The 19,228-nt window shown below is 45.5% G+C and overlaps 1 protein-coding gene across 2 annotated transcripts in view; it reads right to left on the minus strand.

The window, feature by feature from the left end:
* The window catches only part of LOC144492776 (adhesion G-protein coupled receptor G6-like), a 374,363-nt gene that overhangs the window by 63,185 nt on the left and 291,950 nt on the right, over positions 1-19,228 (minus strand). For both annotated transcript variants that reach the window (XM_078211194.1, XM_078211193.1), the window contains one exon: positions 10,462-10,592. In XM_078211194.1, coding sequence (XP_078067320.1) covers positions 10,462-10,592 — 131 coding nt within the window. The remainder of the gene's footprint in view (positions 1-10,461; positions 10,593-19,228) is intronic.

Raw genomic sequence — 19,228 nt, forward strand, 5'->3', positions numbered from 1 at the left:
ACTTCACATCTGTCTTTACCTAAGAGAATGAGGATGATGGTATGGAATTCAGGAAGAGAGTCTGTGAGGTTCTTGAGCAAATTGACATAGGGAAGGATAAAATATTGGAGTGTTGGGAGCCTCAAATGTGGATAAATCTGCAGGTCTAGATGAATTTTGATTTTGATTTGATTTATTATTGTCACATGTATTAGCATACAGTGAAAAGTATTGTTTCTTGCGTGCTATACAGACAAAGCATACCGTTCAAAGAGAACAAAACGAGAGAGTGCAGAATCTAGTGTTACAGTCATAGCTAGGGTATAGAGAAAGATCAACTTAATGGTTTGATTAGTAAGTTTGCGGACGACACAAAGGTTGGTGGATTTGCAGATAATGATGAGGACCATCAGAGGATACAGCAGAATATAGATCGGTTGGAGACTTGGGCGGAGAGATGGCAGATGGAGTTTAATCCGGAAAAATGTGAGGTAATGCATTTTGGAAGGTCTAATAAAGATAGGAAATATACAGTAAATGGAAGAACCCTTAGGAGTATTGATAGGCAGAGGGACCGGTGTGCACAGGGAAGTGTCAACGCAGGTGGAGAAGGTCATCAAGAAGGCATATGGCATGCTTGCCTTCATCGGCCAGTTTAAAACTTGAGCAAGTCATGCTGCAGCTTCATAGAACCTTAGTTAGGCCGCACTTGGAATATAGTGTTCAATTCTGGTTGCCGCACTACCAGAAGGATGTGGAGGCTTTGGAGAGGGTACAGAAAAGATTTACCAGACTGTTACCTGGTACGGAGGGCAGTAGCTACGAGGAGAGGTTGGAGAAACTTGGTTTGTTCTCACTGGAACGACGGAGGTTGAAGGGCAAGCTGATAGAAGTCTACAAGATTATGAAGTGCATGGACAGAGCGGATAGTCAGAAGCCTTTTCACAGAGCAGAAGAGCCAATTACTAGGGTTTAAGGTGCAAGGGGCAAGGTTCAAAGGAGATGTACGAGGCAAGATTTTACACAGAGGGTGGTAGGTGCCTGGAACTTGCTGCCTGGGAGGCAGTGGAAGCAGATATGATAGTGACTTGTAAGGGACGTCTGGACAAATGGATGAATAGGATGGGAATAGAGGGATATGGTGCCTGGAAGGGTAGGGTGTTTTATTTCAGTCAGGCAGCATGGTCGGTGCAGGCTTGGAGGGCCAAAGGGCCTGTTCCTGTGCTGTAATTTTCTTTGTTCTTTGTTGTTTAATGCAAGGTAATTGTGCCCTGGGCTGCTGTGGGAGTCAAGGGAGGAGATTGGAGGGGTTCTGGCCCAAATTTTCAATTCCGTTCTGGCCACAGGGGAGGTGCCAGATGATTGGAGAACAGCTAATGTGGTTCCATTATTTAATAAGGGTTGTAGAGAAAGACCAGAGAACAACAGACCAGTGAGTCTCACGTCAGTGGTAGGGAAAGTATTAGAGTAATTTCTGAAGGAGAGCATCTATCTCCACTTGGATGGCAAAACTTGATCAGGGATGATCAGCATGGCTTCGTCAGAGGGAGGTCATGCCCAACAAATCTGATTGAATATTTTGAGGAGATGACCAGGTGTGTAGATGAGGGTAGTGCTGTGTAATTTGTATGGATTTCAGCAAAGCCTTTGACAAAGTCCCACATGGGAGACTTGTAAAGAAAGTAAGTTCACCTGGGATTCAGGGTAATTTGATAAAATGGATTCAAAATTGGTTCAGATGTAGGAGACAGGGGATGATGACAGAAGGCTGCTTTAGTGACTGGAAGACAGTGTCCAATGGCATCCCGCAGTGATCTATGTTGGGTCCCCTATTATTCGTTATTTATATAAATGACATTGATGACTAAGTGGGGGGTAGGTTTAGTAAGTTTGTGGATGACACAAAGATTGGACAGGCGGTTAACAGTGAGGCAGAGTGTCTTGGGCTACAAAAAGATATAGACAGAATGGGCAAATGGGCAGATAGGTGGCAAACGGAATTTAACCGTGAAAAGTGTGAGATGATACACTTTGGGAGGAGTAATTTGACAAGAAAGTATTCAATGAATGGCAGAACACGAGGAGTTCTGTGGAACAAAGGGACCTTGGCGTGTTTGTCTACAGATCTCTGAAAGCAGAAGGGTGTTAGTAGGGTGGTGAAAAAGATGGGACACTTGCCTTTATCAATCGAGGCATAGATTACAAAAGCAGGGGAGTCATGTTGGACTTGTATAGAACTTTGGTGAGGCCACAGCTACAGTATTGTGTGAAGTTCTGATCACCACATTATCGGAAGGATGTGATTGCGCTGGAGGGGATTCACCAAAATGCTGCCTGGGATGGAACATTTAAGTTATGAAGAGAGGTTGGATAGGCTTGGGTTGTTTTCGTTGGAGCAGAGAAGACTGAGCGGTAACCTAATCGAGATGTACAAGATTATGAGGGACGTGGACAGAGTGGATAAGGAGCAGCTGTTTCCCTTAGTTGAAGGGTCAATCACGAGTGGGACATAGGTTCAAGATGAGGGGCAGGAGGTTTAGGGGGGGGATGTGAGGAAAAACATTTTTATCCAGAGGGTGGTGACAGTCTAGAATGCGCTGCCTGGGAGGGTGGTTGAAGCAGGTTGCCTCACATCCTTTTAAAAGTACCTGGATGAACACTTGGCACATCATAACATTCAGGGCTATGGGCTCTGGCAGATGGGATTACATGGGAGTTCAGGTGTGGACTCGTTGGGCCGATGAGCCTCCTCTGCATTCTATGAGTTCTGGCTATTTTGTGAAGTGTCACTGCTGAGACAAAGACCACCAGTAGAACAGGAGAAATTAATGACCGGGCTATCCTGTTTAATTAATCATTGATGTCCCAAGGCATGGTACATTGGGGAAACCATGCAGACGCTACGACAACGGATGAATGAACACCGCTCGACAATCACCAGGCAAGACCGTTCTCTTCCTGTTGGGGAACACTTCAGTGGTTCACGGGCATTCAGCCTCTGATCTCCGGATAAGCATTCTCCAAGGCGGCCTTCACGACACACGACAGTGCAGAGTCGCTGAGCAGAGACTGATAGCCAGGTTCCGCACACATGAGGATGGCCTCAACCGGGATATTGGGTTCATGTCACACTATCTGTAACCCCCACAACTTGCCTCGATGTGCAAAATCTCACTAGCTGTCCGTCTGGAGACAATACACATCTCTTTAACCTGTGCTTAATGCTCTCTCCACTCACATTGTCTGTACCTTTAAGACTTGATTAGCTGTAAACACTCACATTCCAATCATTATTCATGTAAATTGAGTTTGTGTCTTTGTGCCCTGTTTGTGATCAGAACTCCCAATCATCTGACGAAGGAACAGCCTGTTCCGAAAGCTAGTGGCTTTTGCTACCAAATAAACCTGTTGGACTTTAACCTGGTGTTGTTAGACTTCTTACTGTGTTTACCCCAGTCCAACGCCGGCATCTCCACATCATAATTAATCATTGAACCATAGAAACCGTGCAGATGGCATTTGGCCCAGCAAGTCTGCACCGACCCTTACCCAGGCTTAGTCTGTAACTCCACATATGTACCCCACTAATTCCCCTATCCTGTATATCTTGGGACACTAAGGGGAAATTTAGCTTGGCCAATCAACCAAACCTGCACACTTTTGGACTGTGGGAGGAAACCAGAGCACCCAGAGGAAACCCACAGGGAGAACATGCAAACTCCACACAGTCACCCAAGGCCAGAATTGAATCGGGTCCCTGGTGCTGTTGGGCAGCAGTGCTAACCATTGTGCCATTGTGCCGCCTTCTTCCAGCTCACTTCACTCTCATCCCTCAAACTGATTTAAAAGTTGCAGCTGGTGTCAACATTCCTTAATTTTGCCTTTCCCCTCACAACCCTAATGGAGAGACAGTGGTCACTGGACGAGTAATCAAAAGACCCAGAGTAATGTTCTAGGGACCTGGGTGCAAATCCCAAAAGGCATTGGGGCATCGGCATCAGTATTGGAACAGGAGGGATTTGTATCGTTGGGATAGTCTTCACCTGAACCAGTGTTCCAATGGAAAGAATAAATAGGGTGGTCACAAGGATTTTAAATTAGCAAGTTAGGGGGAAGGGAAGTGTTAATGGAAAGCAAAACAGCAGGTTAGCATGTGGGGAGGCGGGTTCAACTACATGGAAAATTATGAAAAATGTTAAAAGGAAAGAGAACTCAGGACATGTACATAGAATCATAGAAATTCATGATATTCATGAATCATAGAATCATGTTGTTAATGGAGGTGTTAGGATTCAAAAAGAAGGTATAAAAACTAGCATAAGGCACTTTACCTAAATACTCGTAGCATTCAAAACAAGGTAAATGAGTTGACGGCATAAATCATCGTGAATGAGTATGATTTAGTGACTATTACAAAGACATGGTTGCAGGGTGGGAAACTAGAGGATTGGGAAATCTTTAAAGGTTGACAGAAAGCCATGAAAAAAGCTATAAAGAAAAGTAAGATAGATTATAAGAGTAAACACGCTCAGAATATGAAAACAGATAGCAAAGGCTTCTACAAAATATAAAACGAAAAAGAGTGGCTAAGGTAAACATTGGTCCTTTAGAGGATGAAAAGGGGGATTTAATAATGGAAAATGAGGAAACGACCAAGGCATGGAACTGGTATTTTGTGTCGGTCTTCACAGTGGAAGACACAAATAACATGCTAAAAATTGATGACAAGGCAGCTATGGTAGCTGAGGACCTAGAAATGTTCAATGTCGCTAGCTAATGGGTAAGCTAATCGATTAAAGGTAGACACATCTCCTGGCCCTGATGGAATGCATCCCAGGGTACTAAAGGAGATGTCAGGGGAAAAAGCAAATTACAGCGGTGCAGAGGGAGTGTAGCGAGTCACTCTGGGTGGAGCTTAGAAACAGGAAAGGCGCAGTCACTATGTTGGGGGTGTACTACAGGCCCCCCAACAGCCCAAGGGAAGTGGAAGAATGGATATGTCAGGAGATACTGGATAGGTGCAGGAAATATAGGGTTGTTGTAGTGGGAGACTTCAATTTCCCTGGTATAGACTGGAAATCGCTGAGGGCAGGGACTCTGGATGGGGAGGAATTTGTAAAATGTGTACAGGAGGGTTCGTTGGAACAATATGTGGACAGCCCAACTAGAGAGGGGGCTATACTGGACCTGGTACTGGGGAATGAGCCCGGTCAGGTCTTCAAAGTTTTGGTTGGGGAACTTGTGGCAAATAGTGACCACAATTCTGTTAGCTTTAGGATAGTGATGGAAAAGGATGAGTGGTGTCCCAAGGGTAAGGTGTTGGATTGGGGGAAGGCTAACTTTATTGGGATCAGGCAGAAATTGGCAGCTCTTGATTGGGAGAGGCTGTTTGAGGGTAAATCCACATCTGGTATGTGGCAGTCTTTTAAGGAACGGTTGTTAGGGCTACAGGACAAGCATGTGCCTGTAAAAAAGAAGGATAGGAAGGGTAGGATTAGAGAACCGTGGATAACCAGGGAAATTGAGGGACTGGTCAAAAAGAAAAGAGAGGCGTATGTTAGGTCCAAGCAGCTAAAAACGGAGGGAGCTCTGGAGGAGTACAATGAAAGTAGGAAAATACTCAAACGGGGAATTAGAAGAGCAAAAAGGGGTCACGAAATGTTCTTGGCAGACAGGATTAAGGAGAATCCCAAGGCATTTTATTCATACGTTAGGAACAAAAGGGTTGTTAGGGAAAAAATCGGACCTCTCAGGGACAAAAGTGGGGACTTATGCTTGGAGCCCAAAGAGGTAGGGGAGATCCTAAATGAATACTTTGCGTCGGTATTCACAAAGGAGAGGGATGTGTTGACTGGGAGTGTCTCGGAGGGGAGTGTTGAACCGTTGGAGAAAATCTCCATTACAAAGGAGGAAGTGTTAGGTTTGTTAGAGAATATAAAGACTGACAAATCCCCAGGGCCTGATGGAATCTATCCAAGGCTGCTCAGGGAGACGAGAGGTGAAATCGTTGGGCCTCTGACGCAAATCTTTGTCTCGTCACTGGACACAGGTGAGGTCCCAGAGGATTGGAGGATAGCCAATGTGGTCCCGTTATTTAAGAAGGATAACCCGGGTAATTATAGGCCGGTGAGCTTGACGTCCGTGGTGGGGAAGTTGTTGGAGAAGATTCTTAAAGATAGGATGTATGCGCATTTAGAAAGGAATAAACTCATTAACGATAGTCAACATGGTTTTGTGAGAGGGAGGTCATGCCTCACTAACCTGGTGGTGTTTTTTGAAGAAGTGACCAAAATGGTTGACGAAGGAAGGGCCGTGGATGTTGTCTATATGGACTTTAGTAAAGCGTTTGACAAAGTCCCTCATGGTAGGCTAGTGAAAAAGGTTGGATCCCATGGGATAAAGGGGGAGGTGGCTAGATGGGTGGAGAACTGGCTTGGTCATAGAAGACAGAGGGTGGTAGTGGAAGGGTCTTTTTCCGGCTGGAGGCCTGTGACTAGTGGTGTACCGCAGGGCTCTGTATTGGGACCTCTGCTGTTTGTGATTTATATAAATGATCTGGAAGAAGGAGTAACGGGTGATCAGTAAGTTTGCAGACGACACAAAACTGGCAGGACTTGCAGACAGTGAGGAACATTGTCAGAGGCTACAGAAGGATATAGATAGGCTGGAAATTTGGGCAAGGAAATGGCAGATGGAGTTCAATCCTGATAAATGCGAAGTGATGCATTTTGGTGGGAATAATGTAGGGAGGAGCTATACGATAAATGGAAGAACCATAAAGGGTGTAGAGACGCAGAGGGACCTGGGTGTGCAAGTCCACAGATCTTTGAAGGTGACGTCACAGGTGGAGAAGGTGGTGAAGAAGGCATATGGCATGCTTGCCTTTATAGGACGGGGCATAGAGTATAAAAGTTGGGGTCTGATGTTGCAGATGTATAGAACGTTGGTTCGGCCGCATTTGGAATACTGCGTCCAGTTCTGGTCGCCACACTACCAGAAGGACGTGGAGGCTTTGGAGACAGTACAGAGGAGGTTTACCAGGATGTTGCCTGGTATGGAGGGGCTTGGTTATGAGGAGAGATTGGGGAAACTGGGGTTGTTCTCCTTGGAAAGACGGAGGATGAGGGGAGACTTAATAGAGGTGTATAAAATTATGAAAGGCATAGATAGGGTGAACGGTGGGAAGCTTTTCCCCGGGTCGGTGGTGACGTTCACGAGGGGTCATAGGTTCAAGGTGAAGGGGGGGAGGTTTAACACAGATATCAGAAGGACATATTTCACACAGAGGGTCGTGGGGGCCTGGAATGTGTTGCCGGGCAAGGTGGTGGAGGCGGACACACTGGGAACGTTTAAGACTTATCTAGACAGCTATATGAACAGAGTGGGAATGGAGGGATACAAAAGAGTGGTCTAGTTTGGACCAGGGAGCGGCGCGGGCTAATTGTTCCTTGTTTCTCGTTTCAAGGCTTCATTCTATGATCATCTTGCTGGTGCCAGTACAGAGCGAGACTGCGGATAGTTGGGAACCTGTCTCGGGGGCAGGGAATTCATATGGTGTTCGTGGAAGTGGAAATGACTAGGGTTGGGAAGCATTTTCCGATCAGGGCCATTGTGATCTCCTGGACTCGTTTCAATCGCCTCAGGGGGTCGGAGAGGAATTTCCCAGATTTTTTTTTTCCCCATATTGGCCCTGGGGTTTTTCACTCTGGGTTTTCGCCTCTCCCTGGAGATCACATGGTCTGGAATGGGGGGGTGGGGGTGAGTTAATAGGTTGTAATGAACAAAGCATCGTAGCTGTGAGGGACAGCTCGGTGGATAGGATATTGGTATGTAGATAGGCTGGAAAATTGGGCGGGGATCCTGGATTCAGGATTCAATCCTGGACCGGGGAGCGGCGCGGGCTTGGAGGGCCGAAGGGCCTGTTCCTGTGCTGTATTGTTCTTTGTTCTTTGTTCTTTGTACTGGTGGTAGTTTACCAAAATTCGCTGGACTCTGGGGTGGTTCCCGCAGATTGGAAAACTGCAAATGTGGTGCCACCATTTAAAAAAGGAAGTAGGCAAAAGATGGGTTAGGCTGGTTAGCTTAACTTCTGTAATGGGGAAAATGTTTGAATGTATCATCAAGGAAGAAATAGCGAGACTTCTGGATAGAAATTGTCCCATTGGGAAGATGCGGCATGCGTAGAGGAAAGGCATGTCTTGCTTAATGAATTGACTGGAATTTTTTGGGGACATTGCAAGCATGGTGGACAATGGGAAACCAGTGGATGTAGTGTATCTGGATTTCCAGAAGGGATTCGACAAGGTGCCGCATCAAAGACTGCTGCATTAGATAAAGGTGCACGGCATTACGAGTAATGTACCAGTATCGATAAAGGATTGGTTAACCAACAGAAAGCAAAGTGTAGAGGTAAATGGGTGCTTTTCTGGTTGACAATCAGTGACTAGTGGTGTGCCTCAGGGATCAGTGTTGGGACTGCAATTGTTTACATAGATGATTTGGAGTTGGGGACCAATTGTAGTCTGTCCGAATTCACAGATGACACTAAGGTAGAGCAAAGTGTGCAGAGGGCACTGAAAGTCTGCAAAGGGATATAGATAGTCTAAGTGAGTGGGCGAGGGTCTGGCAGATGGAGTACAATGTTGGTAAATGTGAGGTCATCCATTTTGGGTGGAATAACAGCAAAATGGACTATTATTTAAATGGTAAAAAATTGCAGCATGCTGCTGTGCAGAGGGACCTGGGTGTCCTTGTGCAGGAATCTCAAGGAGTTGGTTTGCAGATGCAGCAGGTAATTAAGAAGGCAACTGGAATTTTGCCCTTCATTGCTAGAGGGATGGAGTTTAAAATCAGGGAGGTTATGTTGCAGCTGTATAAGGTGCTGGTGAGGCCACACCTAAAGTACTGTGTATAGTTTTGGTCTCCTTACTTGAGGAAGGATATATTGACACTGGAGGGGGTGCAGAGGAGATTCACTAGGTTTATTCCGGAGTTGAGAGGATTGGCTTATAAGGAGAGACTGAGTAGATTGGGACTATTCTCATTGGAATTTAGAAGAATGAGGTGGGAGTGGGATCTTATAGGAACGTAAAATATTATGAAGGGAATAGATAAAATAGAAGCAGGGAGGTTGTTTCCCCTGGCGGGTGAAACTAAAACTAGGGGGCATTGCCTCGAAATAAGGGAAAGCAGACTTAGGACTGAGTTGAGGAAGAACTTCTTCACCCAAAGGGTTGTAAATCTCTGGAATTCCCTGCCTACAGAAGAAGTTGAGGCAACCTCTTTGAATGTATTTAAGTCAAAGATGGATAGATTTTTGAACAATAAAGGAATTTAGGGTTATGGTGAGTGGTCGGATAAGTGGAGCCGAGTCCACAAAAAGACCAGCCATGATCTTGTTGAATAGCGGAGCAGGCTCGAGGGGCCAGATGGCCTACTCCTCCTCCTAGTTCTTATGTTTTTATGTTCTTGTGTTTAAGGCAGATGGTGAAATTTGAATTCAATAAAAATTGCGAAGTAAAATGATGAATCCACCCAGTTCACTCATGTCCTTTAGGGAAGGAAATCCGCAGTCCTGGCCTGGTCTGCCTATATGTGACTCCAGACCAACAACAATGGTAGTTTACTCTTTGGCATGTTTCTCTTCAGATTCCCAAGGATGCAAAATCTTCCTAGTCAGTGTAAAAATTACAATTAAGGTGAAGAGTCACTAACTCGGAGATTGGCATTGCACATGTTTGGGGTGAGTTAGAAAAGAAATATTAATGCAGTGACTCAAGTGAACAGAAGCCAGTATTGGGGAGGGGAGGGGGCGGAGGAGTACAGTGAAAGTACCAGGTCACTGGAGGGCTACATGTTGCTAATAACTCCAGCAGCCTTCTGAAAGGAGCCAGATGTTTTAAACATCTTGACAGTCACATGCAATACAGTCCTTGCCCTGCTTTGCAAACCTTTGCGGCTCTAGAAATTGGGAGATTTTATTCACAATCTTTTCAGTGGAGCTGATATACATTAAGCACTGATCCTGGCTGATGTTGAATTAAGACAACCTGAAGATCTTGATGGATATCGCCTCTTGCTAAGAACTCGCTCTCCTACTCCTCCCTCTTTAGCAGCTTATCTCCCTCTGTGTTACCTCTCTTCCTATTCTGCTGATCTTGAGCTTCAACGCCATCATCACATTGAATGGTGGAGCAGGCTTGATGAGCCATGTGGTCCACTCCTGCTCCTATTTCTTGTTATTTTATGTCCCATTCCCAGAGAAAATCTGCCAGGCCACCCAAATCTGAAAGTAACTTGTCTTCCATTTATTATTTGATATGTTGCTGCAATGAAAAGGAATAGAGCTTGAATGAGATTTTGGTTGACAAGAAAATTGCTTTCAGTGGGATGGAGCTCTGGGCAATGCAATGATTATGCATTCACACACTTATGCACAGTTACGCATGAACACACACAGTGTTAAATAGCAGACAGTCCCACCTTGAATAAATGTAACAGATTATGGAGATGACCAAGAAGAAGATTGAAACTCCAAGGCCAAACTGGGTGATGTAGTTCAGATTTGTTGCAGTTCTTGGATCTTGAACCTCACTTCCATCCCTGTCCAAATCCTTTTGGAGAGAATCCAAAGAAAAATTGTTTTAGAAAATATTGAGAATCTTCAAACTCAGAAAAAAAGCAGGAAATGTTGGGGATATACACTGCCTATTAGAGGAAATGCTGGGAATGCACCCTGTCTCAAAGGGGAAAAATGGGAATACACAGTGCCTGACAGAGGAAATGTTGGGAAAATATACGTTTCTTAAGTTCATTTATTAGTGTCACAAGTACTCTTACATTAACACTGCAATGAAGATACTGTGAAAATCCCCTAGTCGACACACCCTGGTGCCTGGTCAGGTACACTGAGGGAAAATTTTAGCATGGCCAATGCACCTAACCAGCACGCGGTTCAAACTGTGGGAGGAAACCCGAGCACCCAGAGGAAACCCATACTGACACGAAGAGAACATACAGGATCCGCACAGACAGTGACCCAAGCAGAAATCGAACCCAGGTCCCCGACACTGTGAGGTAACAGTGCTAACAACTGTGCCAATATATTGTCTGATAGAGGAAATGCTGGGAGCTCACACAGCCCTACAGACAAAATACTGGGAATACACATTGCCTGAAAGAGGAAATGCTGGGAAAATGTATTGTCTGATAGAGGAATGGCTGGGAATGCACACTGCCTGATAGAGGAAATGTTCGGAATATATATTGTCTGATAGAGAAAATACTGGAAGTACACATTCCCTGATAGAGGAAAGATGGGAATATACACTGCCTGTTAGAGAAAATGCTGGGAATACACATTGCTTGATGGAGGAAATGCTGGAAAAATATGTTGTTTGATAGAGGAAATGTTGGGAAACACTCTGCCTGATAGAGGAATTACTGGGAATATACACTATCTGATAGGGGAAGTGTTGGGAAGCACATTGCCCGATAGAGGAATTACTGGGAATACACAAAGTCGGACATTGCTTGATGGAGGAACTGCTGGGAATACACATTGCCTGTTTAAAAAAATACTAGGAATACACACTGTCTAATATAGGAAATGCTGGGGAATTATATTGTCTGATAGAGGAAATGCTGAGAATATGCATGTTTTTAAAGTTCATTTATTAGTGTCACAAGTACTCTTACATTAACACTGCAATTAAGTTATTGTGAAAATCCCCTAACCACTACATTCGGCATCACCTGCTCGGGTATGAGGGTAAATTTTAGCAATGCCAATGTACCTAACCAACATGTCTTTTAGACTGTGGGAGGAAACCAGAGCACCCAGAGGAAACCCACGCTGACCCGAAGAGAACGAACAGACTCCGCACAGACAGTGACGCAAGCTGGGAATCAAACACATGTCCCTGACACGTGAGGTAACAGTGCTAATAACTGTGCAAATATATTGGAAATAATAGGAATACACATTGCCTGAAAGAGGAAATGCTGGGAATATATATTGTCTGATATAGGAATGGCTGGGAATATATATGATTTTTAAGTTCATTCATTAGTGTCACAATTCTCTTACATTAGCACTGCAATGAAGTTACTGTGAAAATCCCCACATCATTATCGGCCCTGCATGGAATTCGCCGGACCCGATAGCATCTCCCATCCCACCAGGAGTATTTCACTCCGGCGGGATTTAGAGTAGCTCCCTACATTCGGGGAACTAGCGGGAGACACCCGTCAGAGTGAAGGGGGGGCAATTGTGGCCCCCCAGGAGGTCAGGCGGCAGGGAGGTGGTGCCCCTGGGCATGGGCACCCTGGCAGTGCCAACATGTGCCCCCTGGCACTGCCCAGGGGGCAAAATGTCCATGCCCAGGGGGCACCTTGGCACTGCCCAATGGGCATGAGGCAGTGCCAAGGGGGCAAGGGGGTGGGGCCTATTGTGGGTGGCCGAATGCAGGCAGGGCCTAGGGGGCATTCGGTGGGGGTGGGGTTCCTGCTGCCAATCTGCAGATAGGGTCGATCGGGGCTGGAGGGAGGCCAGCAATTGGGGCGGGCTGAGGGGTGCGGTCTGCCAGGAGGGTCTGCCTCCCATGGGGGGGTCAGCAACCTGGTGAGGGGGGTGCGGGCCAGGTTCTGGGTTCTGCCAGGGGGGCGTGATCGTCACTGCTGGGGGCTGGGACTGCAGATTGCGGTGTTCCGGGATGGGGGGGGGCGAGGGGCAGGTGGGGTGGGGGGGGGGGGTGTGGGGGGGTCGGGGCTGGCCCGGGAATGCTTGTGTGGGCACGATCGGGCCATATGGAGGGCTAGAAGGGCAACACTGCAGAGGTCCCGGGCTGGCCAGCGCTTGAGCTGGCCAACAAACTGTAGTCTGACAGTTCGGGGCCACTGCGCATGCGCAGAGTCATGATGTGGAGATGCCGGCGTTGGACTGGGGTAAACACAGTAAGAAGTTTAACAACACCAGGTTAAAGTCCAACAGGTTTATTTGGTAGCAAAAGCCACACAAGCTTTCGAGGCTCTGAGCCCCTTCTTCAGGTGAGTGGGAATTCTGTTCACAAACAGAACTTATAAGTTCTGTTTGCGAACAGAATTCCCACTCACCTGAAGAAGGGGCTCAGAGCCTCGAAAGCTTGTGTGGCTTTTGCTACCAAATAAACCTGTTGGACTTTAACCTGGTGTTGTTAAACTTCTTAATGCGCAGAGGCCCAGAACTGTCAGACTCTGGCTTGAATAGGCCCCGCTCCAAAGAGCTTTTAATGATATTCACGATTGTGACCTCTGCATTGCACAGTGTGTGGGAGATTTGAGTCTGAACTCCCATTTTTAAATTTAGTTGGGACATCATGATCGGTGCAGGCTTGGAGGGCCGAAGGGCCTGTTCCTGTGCTGTGCTGTACTTGTTCTTGGGAATAAACAGTGCCTGATAGAGGAAATATTGGAAATGCTTACTGCCTGATAGAGGAATGCTGGGAAAACATGTTGGCTGAGAGAGAAAATACTATGAATACTCACTGTCTAAAAGCGGAAAGAATCCACATTGACTGGGAATCCACATTGCCGAGCAGAGGAAACGCTGGGAATACATATAGTCCCATGGAGGAAATGCTGGAAATACATAGTGTCTGATGGAGTAAATGCTGGGAATTCAAACCATCTAATAGAGGAAATGCTGAGAATACATATTGTCTGACAGAGGAAATGCTGGGAATGCAGACTGTCTGGTAGAGGAAATACTGAGAATGTACACTGACTGAAAGAGGAAATTTTGCAAATTGTCATTGCCTGATTAAGGAATGCTGGGAAAATAGATTGGCTGAGAGAGAAAATACTTGAATACTCACTGCCTGATAGCGGGAAGTGAGTGGCGGGAAGCGGAAAGACTTGGAATCCGTATTGCCTGACAGGGGAAATGCTGGGAATACACATTGTTTGATAGAGGACTTGTTGGGAGTAATTATTGTCTGATAGAGGAAATGCTGGGAAATAAAGCAGTGAATGACAGAGAATATACTGGGAATACACACTTCTTGACAGACTAAATAGAGGGAATACACATTGCCTGATAGAGGGAATACTAGGAAGATTTGCTGCCTGATAGAGGAAATGCTGGGAATACACGTTGCCTGGTTCAGGAAATATTGAGAATACACACTGCCTGACAGAGGAAATGCTGGAAATACACACTGCCTGATAACGGAAACGTTGGGAATACAATGGGTATTCCTGCGCCTCAGGGATCGGTGCTGGGTCCACTGTTATTTGTCATTTATATTAATGATTTGGATGAGAATTTAGGAGGCATGGTTCGTAGAATCGTAGAAACCCTACAGTACAGAAAGAGGCCATTCGGCCCCTCGAATCTGCACCGACCACAATCCCACCCAGGCCCTACCCCCATATCCCCACATATTTACCCGCTAATCCCTCTAACCTATGCATCCCGGGACACTAAGGGGCAACTAAGCATGGCCAATTAACCTAACCCGCCCATCTTTGGACTGTGGGAGGAAACCTGAGCACCCGGAGGAAACCCACACAGACACAGGAAGAATGTGCAAACTTCACAAAGACAGTGACCCAAGCCGGGAATCGAACCCGGGACCCTGGAGCTGTGAAGGAGCAGTGCTAACCACTGTGCTACCATGGCATGGTTAGTTTGCAGATGACACCAAGATTGCTGGCATAGTGGACAGTGAAGAAGGTTATCTAGAATTGCAACGGGATCTTGATCAATTGGGCCAGTGGGCTGATGAATGGCAGATGGAGTTTAATTTAGATAAATGTGAGGTGATGCATTTTGGTAGATCGAAACAGGGCAGGACTTACTCAGTTAATGATAGGGCATTGGGGAGAGTTACACAACAAAAAGGTCGAGGGGTAGACGTTCACAGCTCCTTGAAAGTGGAGTCACAGGTGGACAGAGTGGTGAAGGCGGCATTCGGCATGCTTGATTTCATTGGTCAGAACATTAAATGCAGGAGTTGGGACGTCTTGTTGAAGTTGTATAAGATATTGGTAAGGCCACACTTGGACTATGTGCAGTTCTGGTCGCCCTATTATAGAAAATATATTATTAAACTAGAAAGAATGCAGAAAAGATTTACTATGATGCTACCAGGACTTGAGGGTTTGAGTTATGAGGTGAAGCTGGATAGACAGGGACTTTTTTCCCTGGACCATAGGAGGCTTAGGAGTGATCTTATAGAGGTCTATAAAATAATGAGGAGCATAGATCAACTAGATAGTCAACATCTTTTCTCAAAGGTAGGGGAGTTTAAAATTAGAGGGCATAAATTTAAGATGAGGGGTGAGAAATACAAAAGGGCCCAGAGAGGCAATTTTTTCACACAGAGGGTGATGAGTGTCTGGAACAAGCTGCCAGAGGTAGTAGTACAGGCAGGTACAATTTTGTCTTTTAAAAAGTATTTAGACAGTTCCATGAGTAAGATGGATATAGAGGGATATGGGCCAAACTCGGTAAGTGGGACTAGCTTAGTGGTTAATAAAAAGGGCGGTATGGACAAGTTGGCCGAAGAGCCTGTTTCCAGGCTATAAATCTCTATGACTCTATGCCTGACAGAAGAAATGCTGGGAATGCACATTGGCCAATAGATGAAATATTGGGAATACACACTGCCAGGTAGCAGAAATACTGGGAAAATACATTCCCTGATGGATAAAATATAGAGAATACGCTTTGTCACACATGCAGGAAATGTTGGGAATACTCATAGAGTCATAGATGTTTACAGCATGGAAACAGGCCTTTCGGCCCAACTTGTCCATGCTGCCCTTTTTTTTTTAAAACCCCTCAGCTAATCCCAATTGCCCGCATTTGGCCCAGATCCCTCTATACCCATCGTACCCATGTAACTATCCAAATGCTTTTTAAAAGATAAAATTGTACCCGCCTCTACTACTACCTCTGGCAGCTTGTTCCAGACACTCACCACCCTCTGTGAAAAAGGTGTCCCTCTGGACACTTTTGCATCTCTCCCCTCCCACCTTAAACCTATGCCCTCTAGTTTTAGACTCCCCTACCTTTGGGAAAAGATATTGACTATCTACCTTGTCTATGCCCCTCATTATTTTATAGACTCTATAAGGTCATTCCTCAGCCTCCTACGCTCCAGAGGAAAAAGTCCCAGTCTATTCAGCCTCTCCTTATAACTCAATCCCTCAAGTCCCAGTAGCATCCTAGTAAATCTTTTCTGCACTCTTTCTAGTTTAATAATATCCTTTCTATAATAGAGTGATTAGAATTGCACACAGTATTCCAAGTGTGGCCTTACCAATGTCTTGTACAACTTCAACAAGATGCCCCAACTCCTGTATTCAATGTTCTGGCCGATGAAACCAAGCATGCTGAATGCCTTCTTCACCACTCTGTCCACCTGTGACTCCGCTTTCAAGGAGTTATGAACATGTACCCCTAGATCGCTTTGTTCTGTGACTCTCCCCAATGCCCTACCATTAACTGAGTAAGTCCTGCCCTGGTTCAATCTACCAAAATGCATTACCTCGCATTTGTCTAAATTAAACTCCATCTGCCATTCGTCAGCCCACTGGCCCAGTTGATCAAGATCCCACTGCAATTGGAGATAACCTTCCTCACTGTCCACCATGCCACCAATCTTGGTGTCATCTGCAAACTTACTAACCATGCCCCCTATATTCTCAACCAAATCATTAATATAAATGACAAATAACAGTGGGCCCAGCACTGATCCCTGAGGCACACCGCTGGTCACAGGCCTCCAGTTTGAAAAACAACCCTCTACAACCACCCTCTGGCTTCTGTCAAGGAGCCAATTTTGTATCCATTTAGATACCTCACCCTGGATCCCGTGAGATTTAACTTCATGCAACAGCCTGCCATGCGATACTTTGTCAAAGGCCTGACAGAGAAAATACTGGGAATACACACTGCCTGCTATAAGAAATACTGGGAATATTCATTGCCTGATAGAGCAAATGCTAGGAATGGACATTGCCTGATGGAGTAAATGATGGGAATACTTACTGCATGAGAGAGGAAATACAGAGAATATAGTGTCTGGTAGAGGAAATACTGGGAATACACACCGCCTGACAGAGGAAATATTGGGAATACAGACTGACTAATAGATGAAATGCTGGGAATACACACTGCTTGATAGAGGAAATACTGGGAATACAAAGCGCCTGATAGAGGAAATGCTCAGAATAGATGCTGTCTGACAGAAGAAATGCTGGGAATACACATTGCCTGATAGAGGAAATATTGGGATACACATTGCCTGATAGAGGAATGCTGAGAATACTCACTGCATGATAGAGAAAATACTGGAAATAAATATTGCCTAATTGCGGCACAGTGGTTCACACTGCTGCCTCAGCGCCAGGGACCCGGGTTCAATTCCCAGCTTGGGTCACTGTCTGTCTGGCGTTTTGCATGTTCTCCCCATGTCTGCGTGTGTTTTCTCCGGGTGCTCCGGTTTCCTCCCACAGTCCAAAGATGTGCAAGTTAGGTGGATTGGCCATTCAAAATTGCCTCTTAGTGTCAGGGAGACTAGCTAGGGTAAATACATGGGGTTATGGGGATAGGGCCTGGGTGGGATTGTGGTCAATGCATACTCGATGGGCTGAATGGCCTCCTGCATTGTAAGATTCTATGACTCTAATGGAGGAAATCCTGGGAATTCAAACTACCTGATAGAGGAAACACTGGGAATAGACATTAGTTGAGAGAGCAAAGGCTGGGAATACACAGTGTTTGACAGAGGAATGACAGGGAATATACACTGCCTGATAGAGCAAATAGAGGGAATGCATATTGCCTGATAGAGGAATTTCTGGGAATTGACGCTTTCTGATAGAGGAAATGCTATGAATATATATTTCTTGATAGAGGAATTGCTAGGAATACACACTGCCTGGTCGAGGAAATACTGAGAATAAATACTGCCTGATAGAAGTGCTGGGAATACACACTGCCTCGTGGAGGAAATGCAGGGAACACACGGTCTGATAGAGGAAATGCAGGAATAAACAGTGAACGATAGAGGAAATGCTGGGAACACTCTACTGCCTGATAAAGGAAATGGAGGGAATACGCATTGCTTGATAGAGGAAGATTTGCTGCCTGATGGAGGAAATGCTGGGAATATACATTGATCGATAGTAGAAATATTGAGAAAACACACTGTCTAACAGAGCAAATGCTGAGAATACACATTGCTTGATAAAATAAATACTGGGAATACATACTGTGTGAAATGCTGGGAATACACATTGACTGATGGAGGAAATATTGAGAATACACATTGGCTGATAGAGCAATGTCTATCAACACATTGTCTGGCAGAGGAAATACTCCCTGATAGAACAAATACAGGGAATACATATTGCCTGATAGAGGAATTGCTGGAAATTGACACTGTCTGATAGAGGAAATGCTAGGGGTGGCACAGTGGTTAGCACTGCTGCCTCACAGCGCCAGGGACCCGGATTCGATTCCCAGCTTGGGTCACTGTCTGTGTAGAGTTTGCACATTCTCCCCGTGTCTGCGTGGGTTTCCTCCGGGTGCTTCAGTTTGCTCCCACAGTCCAAAGATGTGCAGGTTGGGTGAATTGGCCATTCTAAATTCTCCCTCCATGTACCCGAGTGTGGCAACTAGGGGATTTTCACAGTAACTCCATTGCTTTGTGAATGTAAGCCCATTTGTGATATAAACTTAATAAACATTTAGCAATACACATTGATAGAGGAAATAATGGGAATACAGACGGCCTGATCGGGGAAATGCTGGGAAGATGCATTTCTTGATAGAGGAAATGTTGGGAATACACAGTGAATAATACAGGAAATACCTTAGAATACTCACTGTCTGATAGACTAAATAGAGCGAATACACATTGCCTGATAGAGGAAATAGCAGGAAGATTTGCTGTCTGATGAAGGAAATGCTGGGTTTACACACTGTCTGACAGAGGAGATGCTGGGAATACACATTTCCTGGTTACAGAAATACTGGGAAAACACACTCCCTGATAAAGGAAATACACAGAATACGCACTGTCTGATGGAGGAAATGCTAGCAATAAACACTGATAGAGGAAATACTGGGAATACAGACGGTCTGATAGGGGTAATGCTGGGAACACATTTTTTGACAGCAGAATTACTGGGAAGAGACACTGCCTGATCGAGGAAATACTGGGAATAAACACAGCCTGACAGAGCAAATGCTGGGAAT

Source organism: Mustelus asterias, chromosome 4 (genome assembly GCF_964213995.1).
Source record: "Mustelus asterias chromosome 4, sMusAst1.hap1.1, whole genome shotgun sequence".
Classification (NCBI taxonomy): domain Eukaryota; kingdom Metazoa; phylum Chordata; class Chondrichthyes; order Carcharhiniformes; family Triakidae; genus Mustelus; species Mustelus asterias.